Source organism: Salvia hispanica, chromosome 3 (assembly GCF_029641045.1).
Source record: "Salvia hispanica isolate PSC_SH4W2 chromosome 3, Shi_PSC_v1, whole genome shotgun sequence".
Taxonomy (NCBI): Eukaryota; Viridiplantae; Streptophyta; class Magnoliopsida; order Lamiales; family Lamiaceae; genus Salvia; species Salvia hispanica.
The window spans coordinates 2,385,242-2,403,056 of record NC_142694.1 but is presented as its reverse complement, the minus strand read 5'-3'; the positions used below and the strand labels follow the sequence as shown (position 1 = coordinate 2,403,056).

Genomic DNA, 17,815 nt, shown 5'->3' with positions numbered 1-17,815 from the left:
ATAGTACAAATGAATAGTTGTGGTCTGAGTTGTGGCCTGCGGGGTTAATGGAGTTGTGGCCTGGAACCCCTAATTTGAGGGAATGATGACATGGAGGGATTTGCGGCCCAAATCTGGGACGGGGTTAAGGATGCTCTAAATGAAACAAATGTACTCTATGTGTCTCACTATAAGTGAGGCCTTTTTTTCGGCCGTTGTTTTGCGAAAATAATGAAAAATAGTTAGAGTGAAGAGAAAGTAATGTAAGTAAGAGAATAATGTAAATATGACTCTCTCATGTATTATTCTCTCTCTTACTTTACTTCCGATCCACTTTCAATTTAAATATTTATTATTATTTTCGCAAAACAACAGTCGAAGCCCGAAAAAAAACGTCTAGCTTATAGAAGGACAAAGAGAGTAGTAAAGAATAGTAACATCTTATTAATCATATAAGAGTATATAACTAAATAATTTAGAAATTAATATAGAAAACACAAACGAATGTGTAAATTAATTATATATACAATGGGAATACCAACGGATCCACCGATATCAACTACCCCAAAAAATTTATTATTAGATGAATAAAAGTAAATTAACTATAATAAAATTTGGCGTTGGAAAGTCGTAATACTTGCAAGATTTGTGTGTTGCAAAATCGTTATCCCATGTTTCCCATTAACATTACATTTTTCCATTCCAATCAAAAAAAGTTCATCAACCATAATTTTTCAAACTAAAACTTTATAAATAATGAGATGGACACCTTTCGATGTGATGTTCTATCTGTCCAAATATTACTGATTCAAACACCATTAATAATGACATTTTATATATGTGTATAATATATGATAAAATATCAACAAACAAATTTCTTTATGCAAAAACTAACCTAACCCATTTCCACTGCTATATTATTTTTTTCTAAATCCCACTTTGACTGACGAAATACTCAGCTTACCTTTGATCTTTTAAAAAATTAATAAAGTATCCTACAATAAACAAAAATTGAATAAATCAAACTTTCTAAATGGAAAATAAATTATCACACACACTAATCAGCACCCACCAGTCTGTGTGCAAGTATATGAACATTTTTGTCGGTTCAACTCCATTTAATTAGCAATTAGTATGAATTGAATGATTAATTATGTACTAAAATACAAGGGTGTAATAGTAATTTCGTATTGAGTGTAACAACGAGGCAATATAAATGAAATTGAGACCACCGACAGCTTATTATATTTATTTCAATTGGACAGAGGCAACCGCCAACAATCGGTCACACGAAAATACAGCCTGTCCACAGCAGTTTAATTGAATATTAGGGTTAATTGAAGAAAAAAACCCATAAAATTTGGTAAAAAAATTGGTATGTGACCTAATTTTAAAATTCAGTTGGATTCTTCTGTTTGTGGTAAAAAATTTCGTCTAATATAGAAACTAAAAAATCTTATATGAATGTGAATGTCTTCCCGGATGAGTTAAACGATGTCGTCTATCCCGTCGTGTATATTAATTTCACTTATATTATAGACAAATTGATTCAATTACAATAATATTGAAAAAAAATACATTAAATAATTAATAATAGTTCAGCATAAAATTGATTAAGATTGATTAAAAATGTTTCACTAGAGTGTTTTTTTTTGTTAATTGTAATGTGTAAGCGGAATAATTTAAATGGATTTGGTACATAGATAGAGAATATTTAACGAAAATTTACGGCATAAAGTTAAAAAATTGGTCTCCTTTCATAATTAAAATCTATAAATATGCATTTTTATATTATGATCCACATTTAACATTAAAAGTGAAATAGAAAAAAATAATATTGGAAAAAAAGAAAGAGATCCATTTAAGACAGAGGTGAACTGGCTACTTGCTAAGCAGGTAAAAACTCGTTATATTATTACAAGAAGAAAAATGAGAAATAAAATCAATTAAAATAATTCCGAAAAAAAAAAGATAAAAAGACAAGATGGAGTGTGGTCGGAAGTGAGGTGAATAGAGAGAGGAGACGCAAAAAGAGAGAGATGGCTGAGTGATTGAGCCGATTTCGATGCGCTTCTTCTTCTTCTCAGCTCGAATCGAGTGTTGAGTGCTTCAATTCAACAGGAAACACACCGATCGAAATTCAGCATTTCCTGCTGAAATTAGGGGAAAATGGAGGCGACTGGGGGAATGGTGGCTGGATCACACAAGAGGAATGAGCTAGTTAGAATTCGCCATGAATCTGATAGTGGGGTATGCTGTTTTTCTTTTTTAATCTGATAGTTAGAATTCACAGTGCATTTTGGTTCTAATTGTTGGACTAATCTGTTTTTTCGTATAATTTGGGTTTGGATCTGATTGTTAGTGGTCTGGGAGTGATTAAAACAGATAAAGTTTGGATCTTGGAATGAATTTAGATGTGAATTTTAGATTTCTCTTGTTTATGAAGTGTTGATAGAATTAGATTGAAAATAGTCTGCATAATGCTGTGGTTGGATCTATATGGATTGGATTCAGTGTTGTTGTTTGTGTTGAATTTGGAGCTAAGATTAAATGTTCAATTTGAGCTCAGATTGAATATAGTGATGTTTCATACTCTTTAATTTAGTTGATTTGATAATCTGATCTTTCAAAGAAAGAATCTGATTGTGTACTGATCATTGCAATGCTTGTTGTGTATTCAGTCGAAACCGGTGAAGAATGCGAATGGGCAGATATGCCAGATTTGTGGAGATACTGTTGGAGTGACTGCCACTGGTGATGTCTTTGTTGCTTGCAATGAGTGTGCGTTCCCGGTTTGTCGTGCCTGTTATGAATATGAGCGGAAAGATGGGAATCAAGCATGCCCGCAGTGCAAGACTCGTTACAAGAGACACAAAGGTTAGTTGACCTTGTATGATTTGCATGAAGATTCTTCGTTTCCTGTGTCTTTAAATGAAATGGGGGCTTATGGACTTATTTGTTCTGTCATAGGGAGTCCGAGAGTTGATGGGGATGACGATGAGGAGGACGATGACGATTTGGAGAATGAGTTTAGTTATTCTCAGGGGAAAATGAAGGCTAGATCTCAATGGCAGGCTGATGAGGTTGAGCTCTCTGCATCGTCTAGACATGAATCTCAGCAACCAATCCCGCTTCTTACCAATGGACAGCCAGTAAGTCGAGCAAACAGATTCTTGATAAATATATGCATACTTGATTTGAGTCTGATTAAAATCACAACGGTTGCTGTTGTTTATGTGCATGCCTCGTGATGCATTTGTCTTCATCTCTAATTCCGTGGACAAAGTGTAATTCGATTGTGTTGTGACATTAATAATTGATAGGTCTCTGGTGAGATTCCTCCTTCCATACAAGATACTCATTCTGTTAGAAGTACATCTGGTCCTTTGGGTCCCGGGGACCGTGTTCACTCCCTCCCTTATGTTGATCCACGGCAGCCAGGTAATTAGTTGCTAAATTATTCGGTTATTATGTTTTTCATCTTTGTTTCATGTGAACATTTTACAATGCTGTTGAATTCTGCAGTTCCAGTGAGAATAGTCGACCCTTCTAAAGATTTGAATTCCTATGGACTTGGAAACGTTGACTGGAAGGAGAGGGTCGAAGGTTGGAAACTAAAACAGGAGAAAAACATGGTAAACATGAACAACCGATACAGTGAAGGGAAAGGAGATATTGAAGGCACTGGATCAAATGGAGAAGAATTGCAAATGTAATTTCTTTTTTCGAGCATAATTTCCCTCTAGAAATTCTAGATTTTCATATAGAGAGATGCTAATAGTTGCATTGATGACAGGGCTGATGATGCTCGCCAGCCTATGAGCCGCGTGCAGCCTATTTCCTCTTCTCATCTTACCCCCTATCGCGTTGTGATCATTCTTCGACTAATCATCTTGGGATTTTTCTTGCAATACCGTTGCACCCATCCGGTGAAGGATGCTTATCCTCTGTGGCTTACATCTGTTATCTGCGAAGTTTGGTTTGCTTTGTCTTGGCTTCTCGACCAGTTTCCGAAGTGGTATCCAGTTAGTCGTGAGACCTTTCTTGAAAGACTTGCACTGAGGTTAGTGAATGGTTTTCATGTTCAGCTCCATAGTTGTAAGGATTGTGATTGTGATACTGTCCTAACTTTTCTCTTTGATGTTCACAGATACGACAGAGAGGGCGAGCCTTCCCAGCTAGCACCTATTGATGTGTTCGTCAGTACCGTGGATCCCATGAAAGAGCCTCCTCTTGTAACTGCCAACACGGTCTTATCCATCCTGGCCGTGGACTACCCTGTCGACAAAGTCTCATGCTATGTTTCAGATGATGGTGCTGCAATGCTTACCTTCGAAGCCCTCTCTGAAACGGCCGAGTTTGCCAAGAAATGGGTACCTTTCTGCAAGAAGCATCACATCGAACCTAGGGCACCCGAGTTCTATTTTCAACAGAAGATAGATTACCTGAAGGACAAGATTCAACCTTCTTTCGTCAAAGAACGCAGAGCAATGAAGGTGAATCACGAGTCTCTTGTTGTATCGCATACTAAAGCATGAATCTAGTTAACAATGAGCTGTAATTGTATTACTTAACATGATTCCTACAGAGAGAATACGAAGAATTTAAGGTCCGAATAAATGCTCTCGTTGCAAAGGCTCAGAAGATGCCTGAAGAAGGGTGGACGATGCAAGATGGAACTGCTTGGCCTGGGAACAACACACGGGATCATCCAGGAATGATTCAGGTTTATTTTTACCCATCGAGTATATGATACTTGCTTACCAGTTTATTGCTGGTCTTCTAACTCTTTTCTCCTGCCTCTCGTTATCAGGTCTTTCTGGGGCATAGTGGAGGTTTTGATACTGATGGAAATGAGCTACCACGATTGGTTTATGTTTCTCGTGAGAAGCGTCCTGGATTCCAGCATCACAAGAAAGCTGGAGCTATGAATGCTTTGGTAGGTGATTCTTAATTGCATTGCATTGAGCTTAACAACATTTTCTTATTTTCTTCAACATTCTCTTGGCTGTAGTAACTGATTCGTGACCTGTTGTTATTTGCTTCAGATTCGTGTGTCTGCTGTCCTTACTAATGGAGCATATATTTTGAACGTTGATTGTGATCACTACTTCAACAACAGTAAAGCTTGTAAAGAAGCCATGTGCTTTATGATGGATCCTGCTTATGGGAGGAAGACTTGCTACGTTCAGTTCCCACAGCGTTTCGATGGCATTGACTTGCACGATAGATATGCTAACCGCAACATAGTCTTTTTCGATGTACGTGCCCTTGACTTTTAGGAACAGTCACTCTTTGATTCCATGATATCTTTCTGATCCACTGATCCATAAGTTATCTTAAATTTGCGTATCTGCAGATCAACTTGAAAGGGTTGGATGGCCTTCAGGGTCCCGTCTATGTGGGAACTGGGTGCTGCTTCAACAGACAAGCGTTGTATGGTTACGACCCTGTCCTAACGGAAGAGGATCTGCAGCCAAACATTATCGTCAAAAGCTGTTGTGGGTCGAGGAAGAAAGGGAGGCATGCCAACAAGAAATATGTCGATAAGAAGAGAGCAGCTAAAAGGACTGAATCGACCATCCCGATCTTTAACATGGAGGACATAGAAGAGGGTGTAGAAGGTAGGATTTCGTAAAAATAGGACCAAACTGAAAATTTCAGAAATTGTAGAAATTGATGCAATTGCTTTCTTGACAGGATATGACGACGAGAAGTCACTTCTCATGTCTCAAAAGAGCTTGGAGAAGCGATTTGGTCAATCTCCTGTCTTCATTGCTGCTACCTTTATGGAAATGGGAGGCATACCGCCCTCGACGAATCCTGCAACTCTATTGAAAGAAGCTATCCACGTCATTAGTTGTGGATACGAGGATAAGACTGAGTGGGGCAAAGAGGTATACCCCGTTGTACTTTATTTGTGTTTTGAGTCGATGTATGTGTTTTTTTGGTGTGGTTTCTTGAAATGAAGTTTGAGGCATTAACTCGGTCGGGCCTAATTTTTCAGATCGGGTGGATCTATGGTTCCGTCACGGAGGATATTTTGACCGGCTTTAAGATGCACGCACGTGGATGGATTTCCATCTACTGCATGCCTCCTCGCCCAGCATTCAAAGGTTCGGCTCCTATCAATCTGTCTGATCGTCTCAACCAAGTGCTTCGGTGGGCTCTGGGCTCCATCGAGATTATGCTTAGTAGGCATTGCCCGATATGGTATGGCTACAACGGGAAACTGCAGCTCTTAGAGAGGCTCGCCTACATCAACACCATTGTGTACCCACTCACCTCGATCCCGTTGCTCGCCTACTGTGTTCTTCCTGCCATATGTCTTCTCACCAACAAATTCATCATTCCCGAGGTTAGTAACGAACACGATATAATCGATTTTTTCGTCTCGTGAGCATGAATATTGACCGATTAATATCCTTGTGTAGATAAGCAACTTTGCTAGCATGTGGTTTATTCTCCTCTTCATCTCGATTTTCGCCACCGGCATACTCGAAATGAGGTGGAGCGGCGTCAGCATCGAGGACTGGTGGAGAAACGAGCAGTTCTGGGTCATCGGTGGGACGTCCGCACATCTCTTCGCCGTCTTCCAAGGTCTCCTGAAGGTGCTGGCCGGCATCGACACCAACTTCACGGTCACGTCGAAGGCGTCCGACGAGGACGGCGACTTCGCGGAGCTCTACGTGTTCAAGTGGACGGCCCTCCTCATCCCCCCGACCACGGTCCTCATGTTCAACATTGTCGGGATTGTGGCTGGTGTCTCGTATGCCATCAACAGCGGGTACCAGTCGTGGGGCCCGCTCTTCGGGAAGCTCTTCTTTGCCATCTGGGTGATTGTCCACTTGTACCCCTTCCTCAAGGGTCTCCTCGGGCGGCAGAACCGCACCCCGACCATCGTCATCGTCTGGTCGATCCTCCTTGCCTCGATCTTCTCGCTGCTGTGGGTCCGCATCGACCCCTTCACGTCGGACGCTACGAAGCGGGCCGCGCAAGGGCAGTGTGGTGTCAACTGTTAAGGTTGCTTGTGTATATAGACAGAAGACATGAAAGTAGAAACGACGTCATTTTGGGGAGAAAGCAAAGTTGTGTTTTTCTACATTAGGTCTGAAGATTTTTGGCCAATTTCTATTCAAACTATAATTATTTTTTTGTATACAGTGTTGTTTCAAGCAAGCATTTGTATTTAGTATTTATGGCAAAAACATGTCTTAAGACTTATAATATTCCCCTATTTTGGTGCATAACGCCTTGTAATTTTTCTAAGAATCTATCTCATTGCAATTTATTTCAAGATTGCATTTTTTTTATTGATTCATTCTACTGTTATAGATATAATCTAAGTATAAAATAAAGAGAGACAACATTTGAAATATTTTTACCATTAAATTGAAGGTAACCTAAAGAAATTTACCAAATATAGAAGGAATTAATTTCTACAGACGAATCAAATTGGAAAAATGCTCATTTGAATTGACAAAAAAATTGAGATTCAACCTCTGTAGATTCCAAACATGTTCAATGAAATTGCAGCTAGAATCTAACTCTAAAAACACCATGAAAGAAAATTCAATATAAAAAAACTTTCAAATGAGAGAAAAAAAGGGTATGCAAACAGTCAAATGCCAAAAAAACTTTGTATCCTATCTTTGAATTTGTTTCCTTATTCTTTCTTCTCTCAGTCAATCTCTCTACTCTTCCTCTCCTTCTTTCTCTACCAAAATCTTCTTGCACGCCTCATAGCACATGAAAGAGATGCCGGCAGCCGGCACGAGCTTCAAGCAGCTCGGCCCGAGCCCTCGGTACAGGCCTTCGAGCCCCTCCCGTTCAAGAATGCTTGCGAGAGCGTGGAGCACGTTCTTGTACACGTGCCTCCCGCTCACAGCCCCAACCTGCATATGCTTCCGAGCTACCTCCAGAGGAAACGTGGCGGTGCTGGAAATGGCGCCGGCAGCGGAGCCGATGAGGAGGGTCTCGATGTTGCCAATCCTCTCCTGCTTGAAGACTTTCCGGTAGGCTTTCCGCAGAGTGTCATATGCACAGTAGTTGGCTGCGGCGTACGGGATCACTCCGATGAGACTGGGAGTGAGCCCTCTGTAGAGCTCCGGAAAGCCGCCCTCTTGGAATATTTTAACAAAGGCGTCGAGCAAGCCATTGTATGCTTCTCTCTGTGAAATGGAAGGCAATGCAATGAAGGTAAACACTCGATGAAACGGGTAGGTGTTGCCGTGTGTTGGTGATATTTTACCTGTATGGTTAGTCGAGTCTTGACTAGCTCGAGGGGGTACGTGACTAAAGTCGAGCTGACACCAGCACAAGCCCCCGCAACCAACGAAGGGGGAACACGCAGTTTTGGTTGTTCACCGGGTTTTGGTGAGAGATTCTTGTTCACAGTGTCGTAAACGAATAACTACAGAAAACAAACAGCTCTTAGGAATGGATATGAACACGTATTGACACTTCAGTAAAATGCAGTAAACTACAGACGGGAAAACTTTACATTTTCATTACAAACTTATAACAACAGGCAAAGAGAAGGGAAAGACAATGAATCAAATAGGCGTAACTACTGTTCATATACAAATAAGAAGAATGTGCATTGTTAGAAGAGTTATCGAATCCTATCTTGGCCGAAAATCCTTTCCTAACTCATCTGCTAATCAAAACATAATAATCAACTAAGTAAGATGATAGTGCCATGAACTACTCATAGAGGCCTAAACCATAGTACAAAACTAATAACGAATTTAGACAAGGTAAAATGACAAGGAATGAGGTCGTAGTCTCTATCCTAAGATTACATCTCTGTTTGAAAGCCAATGACCAATTTTGTCATGTTAATTTTCTACGAGGTGCTAGACACGACAAAGCTTAAAAGGGTATATAGTATAGGCCGTAGACCACAAGAAACATATCTTGCTACATTTGGTTGAGGTTGAAATCTGGTTAAGGAAAACAACATAGTGGTAACAAGCAACTGAAATCAAACATCAAAGTGAACATCAATGCAAACAGTTAGAATATAACAACGATGGATATACGACTTAGAAGACAGATAAAAAGGTGGAAATCATCACAAAGAAAATGACAATCCTTTCTAATTCTTTCTCATGCTCATGATATATGTCATATTCACAATAAACCAGCAAATACAGAACATATACACTCTACCAAATCCAAAACTCTAATCCAATTAGCATGTGATTCAACTCAATTTCCAATATAACAACAGGATGATTCAATGCAGAACACTTGGAATAAAACAAAGGTGAATATTAGTCTTGGAAAGATAAAAAGGTGAAATCATCACAACAATCCTTTCGGACTTCTTCTCACGCATATTCACTACAACCCAGCAAATTTAGATCATAAACATTCTACCAATTCCAAACTTGAATCAGCATGTGATGCAACTCAATTTCCAATGCACACAAACAACACAATGATTCAATAAAATCAATCAAATAATAAAACTAGCAATCATACTTCAATAAACTCAAACCACAAACTACACACACAAACACAATCAACACTAGAAAGCAATGTACATAGACAAAAAACACCCCATCCAATCTTATACCTCTATGGCTTTGCTAGGCGCAACACGAATCACATTGACAAAATTCCCCCTAAACAGCCCTTTCCACCCCTCACTCTGCATAATATTCTGGAACACCTCGGAGCTAGAATTCCCACTGCTCCCAACCATCAAATGAGTCCTAATCGTCTCCAACGGCGCCACTGCAGTCCTAGAGACAGCCCCCGCAATCCCCCCACTGATCAACCTCCTCAAAGAGGGGTTAGAAACCTTAATCTTCAGCTTAAGTCCCCTTTTCTTCTTCCTATCCACCAACTCACTCTCCTCCTCCGACAAACCTTGATTCTTGACACCCTCAGGCAATGAAACATACTTAACCAGCAAATCAGCATAGGGCAATTTGAAACCCCCATTATCATCGTTTCCCATTTGAGAAACAGAGGCGAATAAGCCACCACCAGGGTAAAAATTGGAATCTTGGAGATTCCATTGAAGCCCTAAATTGGAATTCGATGAGGAAAACTCTTTTCTATTGGAATCCAAAGATTGCATTTTTACACTCATATTCAACACAAACCTCCTCAAGAACTCCTCCTCCTCGCCTCTCTCTATCCAAAACTCAATTCAATAGCACCACCCTTTTCTCTCTAGAACTCAATACAGTTTCTTGGAATGCTTAAAAATGAATGCTTTAAGATGAAAACTCCAATTCCAAGGGTAGGTGAGAGAGAGGGAGAGAGTAAAATTGCAAGCAAATCAAAACATTTGGGAAAGAGAGCTAATTTAATCCCTCAGTGATGTAAAACAATGCTAATAAATAGTGTATTTAGGAGCTGAGCTTAGGCTTGAAATTGCAGAGGAGGCGGAGGGTTCAAGGGGATTGTTTAAGGGAGAGAGGGTGGCGGAGAAGATGCGCCGCCGTTGTTTCTTTTCTCAACCCTTTTCAAGCAAATTGTAATATATTTCGATATATCAATATAAAGATACTGTTTCTCTTTCCCTTTGTATATTGAGTGACACGTTTTTCGCATAATACCATCTCCAATGTTAAATAGGCCAGCAATAGGCCAGCCATTCTTCCTCTCTGTCATGTCAGCAGTACTAAAAATTCAACTGCCACATCAGATTTAGACCAGTCATAAGCTAGTCATAGACCAGCCGTAATAAAAATAATTCAAAATATACTACATTTACAGAATTAAAATCACGATTAAATTACTGAATTAAATTTACGAGACATATACGGGAAAATTCATTAATTTTATTTAAATAAAAAAATTACATTAACTAAAAATCAAAAAAATTATATAATAAAAAAAATCCGGGCTTCCACACACGAGCCACCGCCCCACTCTACTCCTCACTAATTTATTAAAAAAATACATTAAAAAATGTTAGCATGCCTTGAATCCGGTATGACATGTTTCTGTTTTAGGTCTTAATTTTGTATTGGGCTAGTTGTTGTTGTCCATCGCTAGATGTTGCTCTTGTACAGAAATTTAGAGATAGAGAAAATCGTGTTTATATAGTTTTTCAAAAATTTAAAAAAAAAAAGAATTAAAAATTTTTAAAAAAAAAAGAATTAAAAAAAATTAAAAAAAAAGAATTAAAAAAAATTAAAAAAATAATTTAAAAAAAATTAAAAAATAATAAAAAATAGCGCTGGCCGATCGGGCCGCCACAATGGCGGCCAGCGCATCGGCCAGCCACACGCAATCGGCTAGCCTTGGCCGTTTTTTTCGCCGAAATTCGGCTAGCGTACTCCAATAGTTCGGCTAGCCGGTGGCTAGCCTACCATTGGAGATGCTCTAAAGACAATTAAATATCGATAATGACATAATTATTATTAATAATATTATTAATTTAATAGCCGAAAATTACTCAAAAATCCATACTACACTTTTTTTATCATATTTAAATAGTATAGTGTAAATTTTATTATTTGCACTAATTATTACTATTATTATTGGTATTATTTTATTATTGATTCTATATTACGTATTCATGGGTCACAAGATCTTGTTTACTAATGAGTCAAAGCAATTAAAATATTTCTCATAAAAAGATTGTATATATTGAGATTTTAAATAGCCACCCTTCCAAATTATGGGTTAGATTCATTGAACCTAACATAACATACAGTATTATACAACAATATAATAAAGTAAAAAATTAAATTGTATTATTGTACTGCATTAATGTGGAATGGCCCAGTTTGAAAATGGGAAAATAGTCAAAATACTTCACACACAACATGTATTTTGGTACTGCAAATTTTAGGAGTATAATCTGTAATCACTAATTTGTATATCTAGCATGTTCTTCAAGTACTTCATCGCCTACTTTACTCCTCACAAATATAAAATATAATGATGGATCCCTCACTTATGTTTGTGAGGGTGGAGTAGGGAATAACGTAGGAAAAGTAATAGGTGATCCGGACTGCTGATAGAAACGGCGGTGTCAAACTTAAGAGCGTTGACACATTAATTTTGAATAAAATGTTTGGATATCCTAAAGAGTAGTGGGATTTTTCTAATAAATACTATATTTGCATCCTCTAGTCATAATAGCAGTAAATACTATTCCATCGTCTTGCTTTAGCTTTATACGAATTTTAAAAAAAATGTGAGTTCTGTTTTTATATATTGTTATAAGTACATATAAGTCTACTATTTAGTGGGGCGTGAGGGTTCGCTTACGAAGAAAAAAAAATTAATTGAGACTTCAAATCGTGGATATTCCAAAAATTATAAAATGAGATTATTATTTTCATTTTCCTTTTGCAAATCATAATTTAAAAGGCATCCACACATGTTGAGAAACTATGTATCTATATATTGAACCAATATATAATCACTTCAAAGTATAATTCCAGCAAAAATATATAGCAGTCATTCATTCAACGACTAATAGCCATTTTTTTAATTTTAATTCATTTATAGAAATCAATTTTCTTTCATTATTAATAAGGCATCCACTAATAATATTTTAATTATATTTTTTTATTCGCTTTTATTTTATGGATTTAATGTTAAATTTTTTTATCCATTATTAAGATTATTAATAGTTAAGGCTGTGTCAATAGCCAAGGCCCATTACAAATTAAATGGACTAAGAACTTAGGTTAAGCTACTAATGGGCTAACTATAGTAGACTAGCTATAGTAATGTATCTACTTTATAAAATCATAGTTTATCTAACTATTTTATCTATTATGCATATGTAGTTGTGTGCCAACTACCAATTTTGCATCATCGACATTAATTATTTATTTTATTACCAACAAAAGTTAACATAATTCAAACTCATAGTAATAGTTTAGTAGTAGCACTTGATTGTATTTAATTATTTTAATTGAGTTTTCAATCTATAATTCAAATTTTTCACTCTTAAGTAATGTATTAAAGTAGTAGTATTAATAATGACAGCATTCAACTACACTTGGACCACAAAATGTAACCAACCTTCCCATCATTCTACAACCACATCTCATGTAAGTAATAGATTTAGATTTTTTTTTGTTGCTAGACAAATTCAATGACTATTTCATGTACTGATTTCTTATGAACAAGATTAGTTGATAGAGATTTTTAGAAAATAAAAGAAAGATTAATTGATAGATTATAGTTTTAAAAAATAAGAAGAATGATGCAGTAGGAATAATATCGATTCACGTGATGTTTTTGTTACATCCCTCGTGTGTTGATGTTGTTATCGATTATATATACAAATTCGGTTAATGTGTTATTTATTGAATGAAATATGGCGTTACACGCATTGTAATGCATTCATGTGCGATAACATTGGTTATACCATATATATCCGTATAGTAGGGTCGGAGCTCGATTCGCCTAAATATTTATAGGTGTTCGAGATCGACTCGAGTTTCTGTTTTCTAGTTCGAGCTCGACCCAATCACCCAATTATCAAGCTACTAAAGACATGCATATTAGCTTGATTAAGTGATTGATTTAAAGTTGGTGAACAAACTCAGCAAACAAGCCCATGAACATATTTGTGAATAAACTAATACAAATATGTTAACAAGCCCAATGAACTAAGCAACATTGCGCTCTAAATAAGCTATTTTAGGTCCGAGCCTAGTTTCAAGTGTAGCTAAGTTTATTTACAACCATATTTTTCCTTCTCCTCTTGGTAAAATATGTTTGAAGAAACTAACAAAAAGTTCTATAAACTCTTTCTAAGTTGGTAGAAATATTTTTAAAAAATTCAGAGATAGTTTGATCAAAATTTGACTAACCAATAATGCTCGTAGATAAAAGATGTGTTGTAGAGATCTTCATCGTTAATTTGACATACAACAACTATAAAATGATACTAGAATAATCAAAATGTTAGAACATCAATAACATTCCATTTATGCACCTAAAACAAATATAGAGTAGTTTTTTTTTAACTTTCTTACGCACTACTCATTTTTAGTATAAATTAATTAAATTTTTAATTAATGAAAAATAGAAATCTTGGATATCAATGAAAACAAGTTAATAGAATACATATTCGAACTACTCTTATATCGAATATAGAAAATCGATGATGTCCTCTTAGACCATGACCTAAATCTAACGCTTGCGTACATATTTTAAGTATGAAATTTAAACATTTTCAAGGCCAGGGCATATATCTAGGTCCACTCGGACAGATTTGATTGTCCACATCTCGACTCATAAAAAAGCAAAATGTAGAATTGAAGTGTGCCACAACGAAGACATGTACATATAAAATGAATTAAGAATATTATTATTATACGAATTTATACTATATGGAATAAATTTGATACTATAAAATAAAATGAAAATACTCCAATTATAAAATATTTTTTTCTATGCTTATACATTCCAAAATTTATATTCTACCTTATAAATTGAACTACTTAATTAAAACGTGTACATATTATTATGTCTTAAGAAAAGACATCATTATACATCATACCTTAAGTGGGCAATGGTATAAGCCACCATAGTAAATAAATATACTAAATTGTGGCTACAATTAAATTACACAAAGTGGATTCTCATTCCTTTAGATAAGATATATATCAATCTTGAACCGACCCATATGATATATACTTCATGATTTTGATCCATTTACATTTTACTTCATTAGCCAAACCATAATTAATTAATCTTCTTAATTAAGTTAATGTCACCTTCCAATATAGGTGGCTTTGTTAATTGTATAAATTATTTTACCTATAACAAGATAATAATCTTAATTAATTCTCTTTTAGCAGCCATAAGTTGCTGATTCAGTACTTATCACGCCAAAAAAGTAATTCATGCAAATTTTTAAAATTATCGTGTAGCATAATTACATCACATATTCACATGCATTTTTATTAAATCCATTTAAAATGATAAAAACACAAAAAGACTAAGATTGGTAATATTTCAAATTTATGATCGAATTATTCGGTTTTTAGTTGACAAATTTCGAAAGGGGTCAAACCAATCATTAATTTGATAGTCAATTCCAATCATTATATTTCGAGTTAGTGATCATGGGATATGCATAATGCATATGTTCACTTCATTTCTAGAAAGACACATTAAAAGTTCAATTTTTTCAAAAGAAAATAATATAGTATAAATAAATATCCACTTTATAATTGAATCCACTTATTTTACTTGACTTTACGTGTATCACCTTCACTTGTTTTCTTTTAGGTTTGAGTTGATAAAGTTGTCATATTCATATTCATATTATTATTATTAGTACTAAATTTTCAATCACAATTACGTACGATTAAAAAAATAGTTATTGTGTTAACCCAAGTAAAAACAAACATTTATATACGATGTAAATTTCGTATTGAAATATTTATATTATGAAAATTATATCAAATTAATTAAAATGAAATAGTTAAGCTATGGTTATAATGAAATTTCCAAACTGATTAAAAGAATGAAATGGAAAGGGTGTCGACGTCTAAACTCTAAAGTGTGAAAATCGACCATATATTTGGTGGAGAATTCAGCATAGAATTTGCTAACTATCACTAATTATATTGCACCATTATATATAGTGGGATTTTATAACGATTATAATCATACCTACTAGTAAATTATATGACACCCCATCAATTGATAATAAAATAACACACTTGTTTAAATAAATCAACAATTATCATACGTAACCTTTATTATTATATGTCAAAACGTGGGAGGATCGACATAAATTCACACTCTTGTTCTCAAAATTATCTAAATAAACCTAGAAGAGACTTCTCATTGCATACAATATTATATCACATGACTATTTTGGATTATATGCTAGATTGTGAATTTTTATATTAGGTTATTTTTGAATTACTACTTCAAATAGAAATCCTCAATTCTAAGATAGAGAAATATATTATCCTCCACTACAATTGAAAATATGTAAACAATGAACTTGTAAAGAAGCACTAAAGCCTACTATATCATATATTTTGACCAATGATATGCCATGTATATTTTTATATTTAAATTTCACGTGCGCCAACTTACGCTAGTATAATCTCATTTACAAAATTGCGCACTCCACAACTATAAATTTGCCTCAATCCATAAACATTTTTCAACCACAATTATCAAATCTATTTCCTTCACTATAAATTGGCTCGTTTCATTAACGATTTCAATCGCACTTATCAAATCTATATTTCTTCACTACAAATTTGATTCAATTCATAACCCTTTTCAACCAAAATCATCAATTATATATCCCTTTCTAACTTTCATACATATTATACTTCATTGCTCTTTGAAGTAGTCCTTAAATCTCAATGACTATGACTTTAAAACTAGCCTTTGCCATTGCAATATTGCTAACCATTTCATTCAACCAAATTGTTTTCGGTGACATCGGGACCGCTACTTCCTACGAACCTCCGTACACACGTAAGTCCACTATTTTTGTTACATTTTTACATGTATAGGAATGTCACCGGTTCAAGGCTCTAAAATTCTTGAACCGGAACCGAATTAGTATAACTGGTACGCCGGTTTTGAAAACATGAAACTGCTAGTCTGATTCTGGGTCGAATCGATGTTTTTAGTTTAACCAGTGACACAGATTTATTAATTTTATTAGTAGGCTAATTAATTAGTATACTTACATACCAAAATATTGTTGTGCAGCTACAAGGTGCAATGGCAATAGAGCCGACCAATTCCCATCAGGAAACTTGTTTGTGCAAGTGAGTGAAGGGTTGTGGGACAACGGCGCCGCTTGCGGCCGCCGATACAGGCTTAGGTGCCTTAGCGGCAACAACCGGCCTTGCAAGGGGGGCACGGTGGACGTGAGGGTGGTCGACTTTTGCACCCGTAGGCCATGCCCTTCGACTATAGTGATGTCAACCGATGCCTTTGCCGCCGTCTCCAAATCCGCTGATGCTAAAATCAACATCGAATTTATCCAGTAAGTTAGACATGGAAAATAAATGTTTTTTGCATGAGGATTGATAAATGTTTATGTTTTTAATTTTTATTTTTATTTTTGCAGGATTTGACATGAATTATGGGCATTGCGTGTTTGCTGTGGAGAAAGTAATTAATTTGGAGGCAATTATTTTGAGTAATAGTACTAGTATATGGATGATAAACTTCTAGCCAATAGATTATGTGTTTCCTATCTTTATTAGTAATTTATTTTGTGTTCGTATTATGGTCTAAAATATGAGTAAATCACTTTGCATCTTAGATTATGTGTTTCTTTTATCGAAATTAATTTATTTTGTATTTGGATGATGGGCTCAAATATGTATAAGGCCCAATGGACTCCTCAAAATTCATCTTGTGATATTAATCAAATTTCAAAATAATTTCTAAACATGTATAAGGCCCAATGGACTCCTCATAATTACTCCCTCCGTCCGCGAATAATAGTCCCGTTTTTCCATTTTAGCCCGTCCGTGAATAGGGGTCCCGGTTCACTTTTACTATAAATGGTAATAGTGTCTCACCTTTCACTAACTCATTCTACTCACATTTCATGTATAATTAATACTCTTTCCGTCCCATAAAAGTTGAGTCGTATTCCTTTTTCGTCCGTCCCAACAAAGTTGAATCATTTTTTTTTTTAACTAAAAACAAAACATCTAATCGCTCTTATTTTATTCCATCATTTACTTTACTCTCTCTTATCTTTCCTACTTTTTTCATCTCTCCTATTTATTTAATATAAATTCTTAATCTCCGTGTCCAAAAGTTTTGTCTCAACTTTTATGGGACGGAGAGAGTATATACAAGTGTGATCCCTACTCCATCCACTTTTCTTACCATTTTTTAA

General features: G+C 35.7%; 3 protein-coding genes across 4 annotated transcripts; 2 read left to right on the top strand and 1 right to left on the bottom strand.

Annotated features, from left to right (window-relative positions):
* The first annotated feature begins 1,961 nt into the window (after positions 1 to 1,961).
* LOC125211223 (cellulose synthase A catalytic subunit 1 [UDP-forming]) lies at positions 1,962 to 7,229 on the top strand. The gene is made up of 14 exons (XM_048110944.2): positions 1,962 to 2,229; positions 2,661 to 2,856; positions 2,950 to 3,131; positions 3,303 to 3,420; positions 3,505 to 3,691; positions 3,776 to 4,042; positions 4,130 to 4,475; positions 4,568 to 4,705; positions 4,793 to 4,918; positions 5,028 to 5,240; positions 5,339 to 5,603; positions 5,680 to 5,876; positions 5,987 to 6,337; positions 6,414 to 7,229. The coding sequence occupies exons 1-14, from the start codon at positions 2,149 to 2,151 to the stop codon at positions 6,999 to 7,001; spliced, it is 3,255 nt and encodes a 1,084-aa protein (XP_047966901.1). The 5' UTR covers positions 1,962 to 2,148; the 3' UTR covers positions 7,002 to 7,229.
* Positions 7,230 to 7,455: 226 nt separating this feature from the next.
* Positions 7,456 to 10,498, bottom strand: LOC125216123 (adenine nucleotide transporter BT1, chloroplastic/mitochondrial-like). The gene is made up of 3 exons (XM_048117748.2): positions 9,563 to 10,498; positions 8,231 to 8,392; positions 7,456 to 8,150 (listed from the first exon to the last, which is right to left on the bottom strand). Exons 1-3 carry the CDS (start codon positions 10,082 to 10,084, stop codon positions 7,674 to 7,676), a joined length of 1,161 nt encoding a protein of 386 aa, XP_047973705.1. The 5' UTR covers positions 10,085 to 10,498; the 3' UTR covers positions 7,456 to 7,673.
* Positions 10,499 to 16,126: 5,628 nt separating this feature from the next.
* On the top strand, positions 16,127 to 17,226 carry LOC125211968 (EG45-like domain containing protein 2). 2 transcript variants are annotated; one of them, XM_048111944.2, is made up of 3 exons: positions 16,127 to 16,425; positions 16,666 to 16,945; positions 17,030 to 17,226. In XM_048111944.2, exons 1-3 carry the CDS (start codon positions 16,311 to 16,313, stop codon positions 17,034 to 17,036), a joined length of 402 nt encoding a protein of 133 aa, XP_047967901.1. In that variant the 5' UTR covers positions 16,127 to 16,310; the 3' UTR covers positions 17,037 to 17,226. The 2 variants fall into 2 exon arrangements, with proteins under 2 accessions (XP_047967901.1, XP_088922976.1); XM_089066850.1 differs by lacking the exon at positions 17,030 to 17,226 and having other exon boundaries at positions 16,666 to 16,949.
* The last annotated feature ends 589 nt before the right edge of the window (positions 17,227 to 17,815 follow it).